The sequence below is a fragment of the Pseudorasbora parva genome, chromosome 21 (genome assembly GCF_024679245.1).
Source record: "Pseudorasbora parva isolate DD20220531a chromosome 21, ASM2467924v1, whole genome shotgun sequence".
In the NCBI taxonomy this organism is placed as follows: domain Eukaryota; kingdom Metazoa; phylum Chordata; class Actinopteri; order Cypriniformes; family Gobionidae; genus Pseudorasbora; species Pseudorasbora parva.
Window position 1 is genome coordinate 41,830,243 of NC_090192.1, and position 15,000 is coordinate 41,845,242.

The 15,000-nt window shown below is 46.0% G+C and overlaps 1 protein-coding gene across 2 annotated transcripts in view; it reads left to right on the forward strand.

Moving 5' to 3' along the window:
• cpxm2 (carboxypeptidase X (M14 family), member 2) overlaps positions 1 to 15,000 on the forward strand; it is a 34,857-nt gene that overhangs the window by 10,947 nt on the left and 8,910 nt on the right. For both annotated transcript variants that reach the window (XM_067429657.1, XM_067429656.1), the window contains exons 3-11: positions 1,660 to 1,752; positions 4,941 to 5,050; positions 6,878 to 7,017; positions 9,021 to 9,105; positions 9,212 to 9,362; positions 10,046 to 10,134; positions 12,742 to 12,865; positions 13,399 to 13,595; positions 14,030 to 14,209. In XM_067429657.1, coding sequence (XP_067285758.1) covers positions 1,660 to 1,752; positions 4,941 to 5,050; positions 6,878 to 7,017; positions 9,021 to 9,105; positions 9,212 to 9,362; positions 10,046 to 10,134; positions 12,742 to 12,865; positions 13,399 to 13,595; positions 14,030 to 14,209 — 1,169 coding nt within the window. The remainder of the gene's footprint in view (positions 1 to 1,659; positions 1,753 to 4,940; positions 5,051 to 6,877; positions 7,018 to 9,020; positions 9,106 to 9,211; positions 9,363 to 10,045; positions 10,135 to 12,741; positions 12,866 to 13,398; positions 13,596 to 14,029; positions 14,210 to 15,000) is intronic.

Consider the following 15,000-nt stretch of genomic DNA (forward strand, 5'->3'; position numbering starts at 1 on the left):
CAGTGTTTGTGTCTTGTTTCTAGTCCAATCATCTAAAAATTCTTAAAACAAGAAACATTTACTAGACAAGCAAAAGTAATTGTCTTGTTTTGGGGAAAAATAACTCTAAATGAAGAGAGTTTTTGCTTAAAATAAGATAAATAATCTGCCAATGGGGTGAGAAAAATAATCTTAATTCAAACAGAAAACAAGATTATTTCTCTCACCCCATTGGCAGATTATTTTGCAACACGCAGCCGTTTGAATCCAAACTATATTCAAATATGGTTATATGGTTATAAATGGACCGTGATTGGAGTTCGAGATGAAGGAGAGGGATCGTGAGGTCTCAGAGATCATGTTTGACGCTGGCAGCTTTGGGAGAATCCAAATGTTTCCATGTGGGATGCAGGATTATCCCGACTCGACCTCTCGCGCTCATGAAAGCTTCAGCTGCTCTTCTGCTCAACACATTGGCTCTGAAGCTTGGCACCGCTCATGAGGTTTATAGGCCACTAGCTTTCTTCATTCAGCACTTCTTCTGTTCTTCTCATGGGCCTGATATACACCATACTGCCAAAGGTTTTGGGACGCCTGCCTTAACATGCACATGAACTTTAATGGCATCCCATTCCTAATCCGTAGGACGAGAAGGCCTGGCTCTCAGTCTCCGCTCTAATTCATCCCAAAGCTGTTCTATCGGGTTGAGCTCAGGACTCTGTGCAGGCCAGTCCAGTTCCCCCACACCAAACTCCTCATCCATGTCTTTATGGAGCGACGCTTTGTGCACTGGAGCGCAGTCATGCTGGGACAGGAAGGGGCCGTCCACAAACTGATCCCACAAAGTCAGGAGCCTGAAATTGTCCAAAATGTCTTGGTGAAGCATTAAGAGTTCCTTTCACTGGAACTAAAGGGGCCAACCCCTGAAAAACAACCCCACCCCATAATCCCCCCTCCACCAAACTTTACACTCTGCACAATGCAGTCAGGCGAGTCCCGTTCTCCTGGCGACGGCCAAACCCAGACTCGTCCATGTGATTGTCCGACTGAAGCGTGATTGGTCGCTCAGAGAACACGTCTCACTGCTCTAGAGTCCAGTGGCGGCTGCTTTACTCCACTGCATCCCACGCTTTGCATTGCTCTTGGTGATGTAAGGCTTGGATGAGCTGCTCGGCCATGGAAACCCATTCCATGAAGCTCTCTCCGCTGTTCTTGAGCTCATCTGAAGGCCACAGAAGTCTGGAGGTCTGGAGCTGTTGACTCTGCAGAAAGTTGGAGACTTCTGCGCACTGTGACCCTCAGCATGCGCTGACCCCGCTCTGGGATTGAACACTTCGTGGCTGAGTTGCTGTTGTTCCCAATGGCTTCCTCTTTGTTCTAATCCCACTAACAGTTGAGCGTGGAATATTTAGTAGTGAGGAAATGTCAGGAATGGACTTATTGCACAGGTGTCAGCCTATCACGGCCCCACGCTTGAGTTCACTGAGCTCCTGAGAGCGACCCATTCTTTCACTAATGTGTGTAGAAGCGTCTGCAGGCCGAGAGCTGGAGTTATACACCTGTGGCCATCGATTGAACACCTGAACTCAGGGATCCAACACTAAGGGCAATATAGTGAGTGAAACACTATAAGATCCACAGATCCAGTTCAACCTTCTGCTGTTTGTGTCTCATTCGCAGTGAAAACCGGAAATAAAAAGAGTGAGAAGAACAAGAAAGCAGTGAAAACAGCCGAGGGCGTCAGTGGCGGTGCGTTCGTCGCGGAGCGAGACGGTGAGTCGACTCACTCTCTCGCTGACTGCTGATCATAATGTGTGTGTGAGATATGATTTGACATCGGGACGGTAAAGTACGGTAGGATAAGCTAATGTAAGCTGTAGATCTTCTGTCCGAGACTTCAGCGTCTTCACAATATGGCACGCTCAATATATTATAACCAGTGCTGGCGGTGACGCTTTACAAGTTACTTGAGTTACGTAATTAGATTACTTTTTCAAGTCACTAGTAAAGTAACGCATTACTTTTACATTTTACAACAAAATATCTGAGTTACTTTTCACATTTATTTGACTGACGGCTCTCCTGTGCTGAGAAAGATCAGGAGACGTTCAGAGACGTTGTGTGTGAACAGGATGTTGAAGTTCTAGACTAAATACGAGCATCTACTAATCACACTTGTACAAAGATCAGTCAAATGCAAAATCAGAATATTTAATAAATAATACAATTATTATGCATTTAATCTCACTTTATTGACCAATGTCTTGCTGCTGACCTTCCATGATTCATGATTTTTAGATTTGTATTTTTTATTGGTGACGTAAGAGTCGTCCTGTTCTTCCGTTATGCAGAACGGTTGTTTGAGCGGCGCCCTCTACTGTACATGCGCGAATTTGCATTTATTTTTACCTCAGCTTGAGGCTTATTTCAATTTTGGTGTGAAAGACTCTTTACATTTGCAGAACTGAAGAAAAAAACACAAAAAACAAACAAGCCCATCCCAAGTGAGGAAAAAGTAACGCAAAAGTAACATAACGCATTACTTTTCTTAAAAAGTAACTAAGTAGTGTATTGAGTTACTTTTTAAGGGTGTACTGGATTATTGTACTGCATTACTTTTCAAAGTATCTTTCCCCGAACACTGATTATAACAATAGATCTAAATCTGGATGTAATGTGCAGAGACCCTTCTGCTGTCGTCTGTATGTGTGAGTCCTGTTGGTTTGTGCTCTTAAAGGAACACTCCAGCGGTTTTAGAAATAGGGCTTATTCAACATCTTTACAACGTTTAGATATGTGGGAAATGCATTTTTGTCTCGCCCAGTCTTAATGTGCATCGTTTTTTGTACTCGTTGTGAATACGTAGGCCACAATAAATAATTAGGTGGGGGGGGGGGGGGGTCACTTTTACTCGGGACATGCTATCTGGCAACATAGGATTCCATTCATTATGCTAAGCTAAGCTAACGGCGACCCTGCCAAACTAAAACAACGCACTGAGACAGAAATGCATTTCCCGCATATCTAAATGAAGGAGAGAAGCTGAATTAGCCCTATCTCTGAAGCCGCTGGAGTGTTCCTCTAACAGTCACGGCCTCATTCAGTGGCTCGTCCCGATTAATCTCTGATGGCCGGTTGCTCTGCCGCTGTTGAATGCTTGAGATATCTCCTCATCCTCTGGATCATCTTCAGGAGATTACAGGATTCAGTGGAGCGTACCGTTAGCAATGCCAAGCGCTCGGTTCACACGCATGAACTTACACACAGTAGTGTGTGTCCCAGATGGCTTTAGTCTCCAGTGGTTTTCCGTAATGAGATAAAAGCATCTGCTCAGTCCCTGATTTCATGGTGTTTAGCATTTGGAAAGACTTGCTGTATTATGTTTCAGATGTTCAGATTAGTTCATATTTTAACGGTTATGTAAATATTGGAATGGATTATTAAAGCAGGTTTATAATGTCTTGAAGTTTTACTTTGCGAACAAAAATGTATTTACAATGAAGTTCTGCCGAACAAAAAGTACTTTATTTTGGATATATTCTCAGGGAAGTCTTAATATCATAAGCACTACATTAATCTTTAGAATTAATCAGTCAGATAGCCCCGCCCCCGAAATCTTGTCATTGGTCAGTCAGATAGTCCCGCCCCCGAAATCTTGTCATTAGTCAGTCAAATAGCCCCGCCCCCAAAATCATGTCATTGGTCAGTTAGAGAGTCCCGCCCCTGAAATCTTGTCATTAGTCAGTCAGATAGCCCCGCCCCCAAAATCATGTCATTGGTCAGTCAGAGAGTCCCGCCCCCAAAATCATGTCATTGGTCAGTCAGATAGTCCCGCCCCCGAAGTCTTGTCATTAGTCAGTCAGATAGCCCCGCCCCCAAAATCATGTCATTGGTCAGTCAGATAGTCCCACCCCCCCGAAGTCTTGTCATTAGTCAGTCAGATAGCCCCGCCCCCAAAATCATGTCATTGGTCAGACAGATAGCCCGCCCCAAACTCGTGTCATTGGTCAGTCAGATAGTCCCGCCCCAAACTCGTGTCATTGGTCAGTCAGATAGCCCCGCCCCAAACTCCTGTCATTGGTCAGTCAGATAGTCCCGCCCCAAACTCCTGTCATTGGTCAGTCAGATAGCCCCGCCCCAAACCCCTGTCATTGGTCAGTCAGTCCAATAGTTTCTGACTACATTAGCAGATATTTGTTCTTGTTGTATTACTTTAGTGTTGGGAACACATTTTCACTATTAGCTATGCTTTTTGCTTCAATAAACTCTTAAAATGTACTTCTTATCAATAATTATCAAGGTAGTCTTTGTAGCGTTGAGGTTTAGGCATAGTTTAGGATTAAGGGATGTAGAATAAGGCATTAATATGTAGTACTAACAAGCAGCCAATACCCTAGTAATGTTCATGCTAATAAGCAACCAGTCAGTCAGTAGTGAGAATTGAACTTTAAAATAAAGTGTTACGGTTCTTGTTTTAACCCGGTTGTGTTCCAGTCATTTTGAACCAGAGAGAAGATCTATAACAACATATAAAAAAAGTGTTTGGGTAATTTTTGTGCTTATTGGGTTTTCCAGTTACGCTTGTGTTGTTCCGGGTCAAAAATGACCCACCTATAATATTTTTGTATAAATCTCTCGTCATGTTATTCCCAAACATTGCATTGGATCATCTTGTCGACTTGTTTTCTTTTCATTAGCGCAGCTTTTGTGTCTGTTTTCGGAACGCGTTGATTTGAGCTTATGCTCCTCAGTTTTCAGCTCCAAAAGCTGCGCTAATGAAAAGAAAACAAGTCTGGCAATAACAGCATGATGAGAGATTTAAAAGGTAAAGGGTTTTCAACACCGCACAAACTCGCTTCATTTTCATCAGTTTATCAAGACTTCTGTGTCATTGTCCAGATCATGTCTCGATCGGTTTGGGGTTTTTTCAGACTCATCTCAGCTCTTCTCTATCCTGACAGATTGTCCTCCGCTGGGTCTGGAGACTCTGAAGGTCGATGACTTTCAGCTCCACGCGTCCACCATGAGACACTACGGACTGGGGCCGCACAGGGGCCGACTGAACATCCAGGTGTGTGTGTGTGTGTGTGTGTGTGTGTGTGTGAAACATTGCCAGTGTTTCTGCTCTTCGTCTGTTCTTACTCAGATCTCAGACTTTGCTCAATCTTTGGCTCATCTGGATCCACTTTGAGCAGAATTTGCTCTTTGTTTTCCGCTGCGCCCGATGAAAACAGAACGCCAACCTAAAGCAGGATGATCAGCTGGAAACAGACTTCAGAGCGACAGGCGTGTGAAATTGACCCAGTTTCTGCCGCTGTGAGTCACAGAAGGCGTTACGCAGCTGCGCTCGAGTCCAGAAGATCATTACTGAGGTTCATTCTGACCCGCACGACCTCAGAGGATCCTCAAAACCTTCACAAAGTGGCTTTATTCACAACTTAATTCATTAAATGAATCCATTTCACGCCCTCACATGATTGAGACTCATTTAAAGGGAACATACTGTGCAAAATTCACTTTTATAAGGTGTTTGAACACAGATGTGTCCACAGCCTATAATGGAAAAAATCCCCACAATAATTTATTTATAATTCCCCAAGCTCTCATATTTCCCTCCACTCCTGTGTAAGAGTAGGGAAGCCCCGCCCATGCCCACTCCTGATTGGCCTTCAGCATAGACACGCCCCTGCCTCTACTCCTGCGTAAGAGTAGGGAAGTCCGCCCATTCCTGCTGCTGATTGGCCCTTCAGCATAGACACGCCCCTGCCTCTACTCCTGCGTAAGAGTAGGGAAGCCCCGCCCATGCCCGCTCCTGATTGGCCCTTCAGCATAGACACGCCCCTGCCTCTACTCCTGCGTAAGAGTAGGGAAGTCCGCCCATTCCTGCTGCTGATTGGCCCTTCAGCATAGACACGCCCCTGCCTCCAGTCTTGCGTAAGAGTAGGGAAGCCCCGCCCATGCCCGCTCCTGATTGGCTCTTTAGCATAGACACGCCCCTGCCTCTACTCCTGCGTATGAGTAGGGAAGCCCCGCCCCTCTAACCTCATATCAGAATGAGTGAGGATGAACCTCATATTCTGTGAATGTGTGCTAATGTCCTTCTGAATTAGCTGAACGCTGTACGCTAATATGGCTAACGTTAGCATCGTCTCTGACTGTATTCACCGAGACCAGAGCTGTGGCGTTAGTTTGATCCTCACACACCGCCTCATTCACACACACACACATATTTATAATGCGTTGTATAGTCAGGTGATGGACGTGTTGCGTTCCCACACGAGCAACGATACGACACTTTATAGATGAACATGACGGCTCATGCTAGTTGATGAGCTGAATCAGCGTAATCCACAACAGCTAATGCTACATCAATGATCCGCTAGTTCAGTGTAAAAGTGTCGAGCTCTCGTCTCAGCAACTCTCGCCTCGGATCAAACCTGTACGGCTGCTCTTATTTCTGACATTAGTCCGAGTGGGATTGGCCTTTTTGTTATTGACGGAGTATCTGAAGCTTATGTGAAGGCTCCGCCCTCTTTTTTAAGGGGGGTGGGGCAAAGCAGCTAATTTGCATTTAAAGGGATACACACAAAAACAGCATGTTTTTGCTCACTCCTAAATAAGGGCAAATTTGACAAGTGATGATAAATGATCTGGAGGTGTTTTGTGCTGAAACTTCACACACACATTCTGGGGACGCCTGATATTTATATCGTACTTTGTAAACAGGGGCATAATATGATCCATTTAAAGGGATAGTTCACACAGAAATGATCATTCTGACACTATTTACACATAAAGAAGATGTTCAGATCCCCTGGAGTCTGGACGGCCTGGACATCCGTCCCTGGCCGTGAGATTGATGTAGAGTGTGTGTGTGTGTGTGTGTGTGTGTGTGCAGGGCGGTCTGGTAGAGGACGATATGTATGATGGCGGCTGGTGTGCAGGACGGAACGACCCGCTGCAGTGGTTCGAGGTGGATGCGCGCAGACTCACCAAATTTACGGGTGTGGTCACTCAGGGGCGGAGCTCACTCTGGTCGTGAGTACACAATGCCAAGGGTTCGATTCCCAGGGCTTGCATGAGCTGACCCAGTATACGCCTCGAATGCAATGCCAATCTGCCAAATGCACTACAGTGGGGCAAAAAAGTATTTTCTCAGCCACCTATTGTGCAAGTTCTCCCACTTAAAAAGATAAAGGAGGCCTTTAATTTTTATCCTAGGTACACTTTGACTTTGAGAGGCAGCATGAGAAAAAAAATCCAGAAAATCACATTGTGAATTTTTTATAGATTTTATTTGCAAATTATGGTGGAAAATAATATTTTGGTCACGTAAAAAAAAAGCACGATTTCTGGCTCTCACAGACCTGTAGCTTCTTCTCTAAGAGGCTCCCCTGTCCTCCACTCGTTACCTGTATTAATGGCTCCTGTTTGAACTTATCAGAATAAAAGTCACCTGTCCACAACCTCAAACAGCCAGAGTCCAAACGCCACTGTGGCCAAGACCAAAGAGCTGTCAAAGGAAACTGTAGACCTGCCCCAGGCTGGGAAGACTGAATCTGCAATAGGGAAGCAGCTTGGTGTGAAGAAATCAACTGTGGGAGCAATTATTAGAAAATGGAAGACATACAAGACCACTGATAATCTCCCTCGATCTGGGGCTCCACGGAAGATCTCACCCCGTGGGGTCAACATGATCACAAGAACGGTGAGTAAAAACCCCAGAACCACACGGGGGACCTAATGAATGACCTGCAGAGAGCTGGGACCACAGTACCAAAGGCTTCAATCAGTAACACACTACGCCATCAGGGACTCAAATCCTGCAGAGCCAGACGTGTCCCCCTGCTTAAGCCACTACATGTCCCGGCCCGTCTGAAGTTTGCTAGAGAGCATTTGGATGATCCAGAAGAGGATTGGGAGAATGTCAGATAAAACCAAAATAGAATTTTTGGTAAAAACTCAGCTTGTGGTGTTTGGAGGAGAAAGAATGCTGAGTTGCACCATACCTACTGTGAAGCGTGGGGGGGGGGGGATCCGTGTTGAATGTTTGGGGCCAAGTATCGTGAGATTTTAGGTAAAAACCTCCTTCCATCAGCAAGGGCATTGAAGATGAAATGTGGCTGGGTCTTTCAGCATGACAGTGATCTCAAACACACGCCCGGGCAACGAAGGAGTGGCTTCATAAGAAGCATTTCAAGGTCCTGGAGTGGCCTAGCAGTCTCCAGATCTCCAGCCCACAGAACATCTGCCCAGCGAAGCCCCAAAACATCTCTGCTCTAGAGGAGATCATGGAGGAATGGGCCAAACTACCAGCAACAGTGCGTGAAAACCTTTATTTTAAACCTTTAGTTTCTAACCCTAACCCTAAACTGGTTTATAACAAAGTATTGAGATTAACTTTTGTTTTTGACCAAATAAATGCAAATAAATTCTTTAAAAATCAGACAATGTGATTTTCTTTTTTCTGATTCTGTCTCTCATAGTTGAAGTGTGCCTATGATGAACATTACAGGCCTTAAGTGGGAGAACTTGCACCATTGGTGGCTGACTAAATCCCGTTTTGCCCCACTGTAGATTAAGCCATCTGATGCGGACACGTTCGTGGCGCAGTGCAGACTCAACCTCTTCTTGCTTTAGCTGAGAATCTGTTCATAAACTCGTCAGGTTCGTGTTTTGCTGATATATTGCTTGTTCGTCAGGCTTGTTTTCCTTTGACACTCTTCTAGCTCTGCATGAGTCATGTTCCTCTCTCCAGATGTGATGCAGATGTGTGTGTGTGTGTGTGTGTGTGTGTGTGTGTGTTTGTTCTGTCAGGACAGAGGCTGATGCTTCAGTGTGTGTGTGTGTGTGTGTTGTTCTGTCAGGACAAAGGCTGATGCTTCAGTGTGTGTGTGTGTGTGTGTGTGTGTGTGTGTTGTTCTGTAAGGATGAAGGCTGATGCTTCAGTGTGTGTGTGTGTGTGTGTGTTTGTGTGTATGTTGTTCTGTATGGATGAAGGCTGATGCTTCAGTGTGTGTGTGTGTGTTTGTGTGTTGCAGGAGTGATTGGGTGAGCTCATATAAAGTCCTGCTCAGTAATGATTCCCACAGCTGGGTGACGCTGAAGAACGGCTCCAGAGATCTGGTGAGACACGACGCACACACACACACACACACACACACACACACACAAACACACACACACACCACGCACACACACACACCTCACGCACCTCTGCTCGCCTCAGTAGATTTTCCCTGGGAATCGTGAGAAGGAGATCCCTGTGCTCAACATGTTCCCCAAGCCTGTGGTGGCTCGATATATCCGCATTAACCCTCGATCCTGGTTCCCCAGCGGCGGCATCTGCATGCGTGTGGAGATCATGGGCTGCCCGATGCCAGGTCAGACAAACACACACACACACACTGCCCCTAAACCTACCCATCACACACACACACACACACACACACACACCCTAAACCTACCCATCACACACACACACACACACACACACACTGCCCCTAAACCTACCCATCATACACAAACACACACACACACAGCCCCTAAACCTACCCATCACACACACACACACACACACACACACACACCCTAAACCTACCCATCACACACACACACACACACACACACACTGCCCCTAAACCTACCCATCATACACAAACACACACACACACAGCCCCTAAACCTACCCATCACACACACACTGCCCCTAAACCTACCCATCACACACACACACACAGGAAACATTCTGCATTTTTACTTTCTCATAAAAACTCCTCCTGTGTGATTTATAAGCCTTTTGTAAAGTGGGGCCATGGGTAATGTCCTCATATTTCACCCTCTCCTGTAATACCTGTGTCATACCCATGGCATTATACACATTTGGGTCCTCATATGTCACAAAAACATGCCACACACACACACACACACACACACACACACACACACACACACACACACACACACACACACACACACACACACACACACACACACACACACACACACACACACACACACACGTTTAGCTGATCCAAACATGATTTTATTTAAATGTTTCTTGTAGATCCAATCAACTATTACCACAGAAGAAATGAAGTGACGACGACAGACAACCTGGACTTCCGACACCACAGCTATAAAGAGATGAGACAGGTGCAGCGAGACGAGTGTATCATCAGGATTATGACATCTCTTAAAACAAAAACTGATCAGGCATAACATTATGACCACTGACAGGTGAACTCTGATGATCTCTTCCTCACGGCTCCTGTTAGTGGGTGGGATATATTAGGCAGCAAGTGAACATTTAGTCCTCAGAGTTGATGTGTGTGAAGCAGGAGAAATGGGCAAGCGTAAGGATTTGAGCGAGTTTGGCCAGATTGTGACGGCTAGACGACTGGGTCAGAGCATCTCCAAAACTGCAGCTCTTGTGGGCTGTTCCCGGTCTGCAGTGGTCAGTATCTATCAAAAGTGCTCCAAGGAAGGACCAGTGGAGAACCGGCCACAGGGTCATGGGCGGCCAAGGCTCATTGATGACCGTGGGGAGCGAAGGCTGGCCCGTGGGGTCCGATCAAACAGACGAGCTACTGGAGCTCACACTGCTCCAGAAGTTAATGCTGGTTCTGATAGAAAGCTGTCAGAATACACAGAGCAGCTCAGTTTGAGGCGTATGGGGCGGCATAGGGTGACCTCTGACCCCTGACCCCGCCGAAAGCACCAACAGTGACCCGTGAGCATCAGAACTGGACCACGGAGCAATGGAAGAAGGTGGCCTGGTCTGAGGAATCACGTGTTCTTCTACATCCTGTGGATGGCCGGGTGTGTGTGTGTGATGGGTAGGTTTAGGGGCTGTGTGTGTGTGTGTGTGTGTGTGGCTTACCTGGGGAACACACGGCCCCAGGATGCACTATGGGAAGAAGGCGAGCCGGCGGAGGCAGTGTGATGCTTTGGCCAATGTTCTGCTGGGAAACCTTGGGTCCTCCATCCATGTGGATGTTACTTTGACACGCTCCACCTACCTAAGCATTGCTGAGACCATGTTCAGCCTTTGATGGAAACGGTATTCTGGTGGCTGTGGCTCTTCCAGCAGGATAATGCTCCTGACACAAAGCACAAATGCTTCAGGAATGGTTTGAGGAGCACAACAACCAGTTTGAGGCGTCGACTCGGCCTCCAGATTCCCCAGATCTCAATCCAATCGAGCATCTGTGGGATGAGCTCAACAAACAAGGCTGATCCATGGAGGCCCCACCTCGCAACTTATAGGACTTAAAGGATCTGCTGCTAACATCTTGCTGCCAGATAACACAGCACACCTTCAGGGGTCTAGTGGAGTCCATCAGAGATGGGTCACCAACACAATATTAGGAAGGTGGTCATTATTTTATGCCTGATCTGTGTTTTTATGATTTAATAAAACGCTCTTCATTATCTCTCTCATATAGATACAGTGAGGAAGATGAGTATTTGAACACCTGCTATTTTGCAAGTTCTCCCACTTAGAAATCATGGAGGGGTCTTATATTGTCATCGTAGGTGCATGTCCACTGAGAGAGACATAATCTAAAAAAAATCCAGAAATCACAATGTATGATTTTTTAAACTATTTATTTGTATGATACAGCTGCTCATCAGTATCTGAACACCTGAGAAAATCAATGTTAATAGTAGCTTTGGTTTGCCGTTCCAGAGGTCAAGTGTTTCCTGCAACACATCTTCAATGCTCTAACTGAGGTTGTTCCCCAAAATCTGGCAATACATGGCCCCGGTCATCCTCTCCTTATACAGTGCAGTCGCCCTGTCCCATGTGCAGAAAAACACCCCCACAGCATGATGCTGCCGCCCCCATGCTTCACAGTAGGGATGGTGTTCTTGGGATGGTACTCATCATTCTTCTTCCTCCAAACACGTTTAGTGGAATTATGACCAAAAGTTCTATTTTGGTGTCATCTGACCTCATGACTTTCTCCCATGACTCCTCTGGATCATCCAAATGGTCATTGGCAAACTTCAGACGGGCCTGAACATGTGCTGGTTTAAGGGGAACCTTCAGGCCATGCAGGATTTCAAACCATGACGTCTTAGTGTATTACCAGCAGTAACCTTGGAAACGGTGGTCCCAGCTCTTCTCAGGTCATTGGCCAGCTCTTCCGTGTAGTCTGGGCTGATTTCTCACCTTAGGATCTTTGAGACCCACGAGGTGAGATCTGGAGCCCCAGTCTGAGGGAGATTGACAGTCATGTTTAGCTTCTTCCGTTTTCTAATGATTGCTCCAGCAGTGGACCTTTCTTCACCGAGCTGCTTGGCCATTTCCCCGGAGCCCTCTCCAGCCTTGTGTATGATTGTCTCTCGTGTCTTTGGACAGCTCTTTGGTCTTGGTCATGTTAGTAGTTGGACTCTTCCTGATTGTATGAGGTGGACAGGTGTCTTTATCAGCTAACGGCCTCAGACAGGAGCATCTAATGTAGGATAATAAATGGAGTGGAGGTGGACATTTTAAAGGCAGACTAACAGGTCTCTGAGGGTCAGAACTCCAGCTGATAGACAGGTGTTCAAACACTGATGTGCAGCTGCATCAGACAAATAAATAGTTAAAAATCATACATTGTGATTTCTTGATTTTTTTGTTAGATTATGTCTCTCTCAGTGGACACGCACCTAGGATGACAATATCAGACCCTCCATGATTTCTAAGTGGGAGAACTTGCAAAATAGCAGGTGTTCAAATACTCATCTTCCTCACTGTATGTTTGTGTGCAGCTGATGAAGGTGGTGAATGAAAAGTGCCCGAACATCACACGCATTTATAACATCGGCCGCAGCTTCAGGGGACAGAAGCTCTACGCCATCGAGATCTCAGACAACCCTGGAGAACACGAGCTCGGTGAGTGTGTGTGTGTGTGTGTGTGTGTCAGCTCTACGCCATCGAGATCTCAGACAACCCTGGAGAACACGAGCTCGGTGAGTGTGTGTGTGTGTGTGTGTGTGTGTGTCAGCTCTACGCCATCGAGATCTCAGACAACCCTGGAGAACACGAGCTTGGTGAGTGTGTGTGTGTGTGTGTGTGTGTCAGCTCTACGCCATCGAGATCTCAGACAACCCTGGAGAACACGAGCTCGGTGAGTGTGTGTGTGTGTGTGTCAGCTCTACGCCATCGAGATCTCAGACAACCCTGGAGAACACGAGCTCGGTGAGTGTGTGTGTGTGTGTGTGTGTGTCAGCTCTACGCCATCGAGATCTCAGACAACCCTGGAGAACACGAGCTCGGTGAGTGTGTGTGTGTGTGTGTGTGTGTGTGTGTGTGTGTGTGTGTCAGCTCTACGCCATTGAGATCTCAGACAACCCTGGAGAACACGAGCTCGGTGAGTGTGTGTGTGATGCGTGATGCTCGATCACAGTGTGTGTGTGTGTTCGCAGGTGAGCCGGAGTTCCGCTACACGGCCGGTTCCCATGGTAACGAGGTGTTGGGTCGCGAGCTGCTGCTTCTGCTCATGCAGTTCATGTGTCAGGAGTACCTGAGCGGGAACGCGCGCGTGCGCCACCTGGTGAAGGAGACGCGCATTCACCTGCTGCCGAGCGTCAACCCCGACGGCTACGAGCAGGCGTCCGCCGCGGTGAGATATTCATATCAGTAATAACAGATCCTTTTTTGCAGTATAATAATATGAACATGGGCGTCAGAAGCAGTGTGTGTGTGTGTGTGTGTGTGTATATGTGTGAGTGTGTGTGAGACAAGACCACCGACTTTTTACGACCAATGATATTGGACACACTCACTTTTATTATCTCTAATTCAGCACACGTCTGTTTAACCCTAAACGAGAAACACTTATTATTAAACACGTTACACACACACACACACACACACACACACACACACACACAACTCTTCTCAAAGAATTATCCATAGTTCTATCTATTGTTCTATCATCTATCGATCGAACCATCTATCATTCCATCTATCATCTATCATATCTATCATTCCATCCATCCCTCCCTCCGATGTTTTGTAACAGTATAAGTGTGTGTGTGTGTGTGTGTGTTTCAGGGCTCTGAGCTCAGTGGCTGGTCTCTGGGCCGCTGGAGTCAGGACGGCCTGGACATCCATCATAACTTCCCGGACCTGAACGCGGTTCTCTGGGAAGCGGAGGATCGGAAAGGGACCCCGCGCAAACTCCAGAACCACCACCTGCCCATCCCAGACTGGTACCGCTCCGAGAACGCCACCGTACGTCCCTCCGCTTCAGGATCAATCAGTCAATCAATCAGTCATCTTTATTTCTATCGCTCTTCTCCAGCGCCGATTGTGTCAGAGCAGCTTCAGTGTTAAACAGGACAATACTGCAGCAGAATTAGATTTGGCTGTACAGTCGTTCTGGAGTAAACAGTGATGTTATCAGCTTATTTTAATTTATCAGAGAGAGACAATGCTGGCAGATCAGTATTAGAGTTTATAGAATTAAATAAGACCTCATTCATTAATGTTATTTGTATATTTAGTTGAGTAACTCTGATCATAATGTTAGTGTCCCCAACTGAGCAAGCCAAGCCAAAGGCGGCGTGATCATTGCAGGATAAACGTTCGTCTGTTTGAATTAAGATTATTTTTCTCACCCCATTGGCAGATTATTTATCTTATTTTAAGCAAAAACTCTCTTCATTTAGAGTTATTTTCCCCAAAACAAGACGATTACTTTTGCTTGTCTAGTAAATGTTTCTTAATGTAAGAATTGTTAGATACAGTGGTGGTCAGAATGGTTGGTACCCCTGGTAAATATGATCAAATATTATCCTTTTGATCCTTTATTTAAAAAAAAAAAAAAAAAAAAAAATCCAACCTTTCATTGAAGTAAAATATTTGACAATGGGGGGGTAATCACATTATGAAATAAATGCTTTTCTCTAAAACACGTCGGCCGCAACTGTTGGCACCCCTAGGATTTTAAAAGAGTAAAAGATCTCTGAAGTATATTTACATGTTTTAGCACACCAGGGTGACAAGGAACTGTAACGTAGATC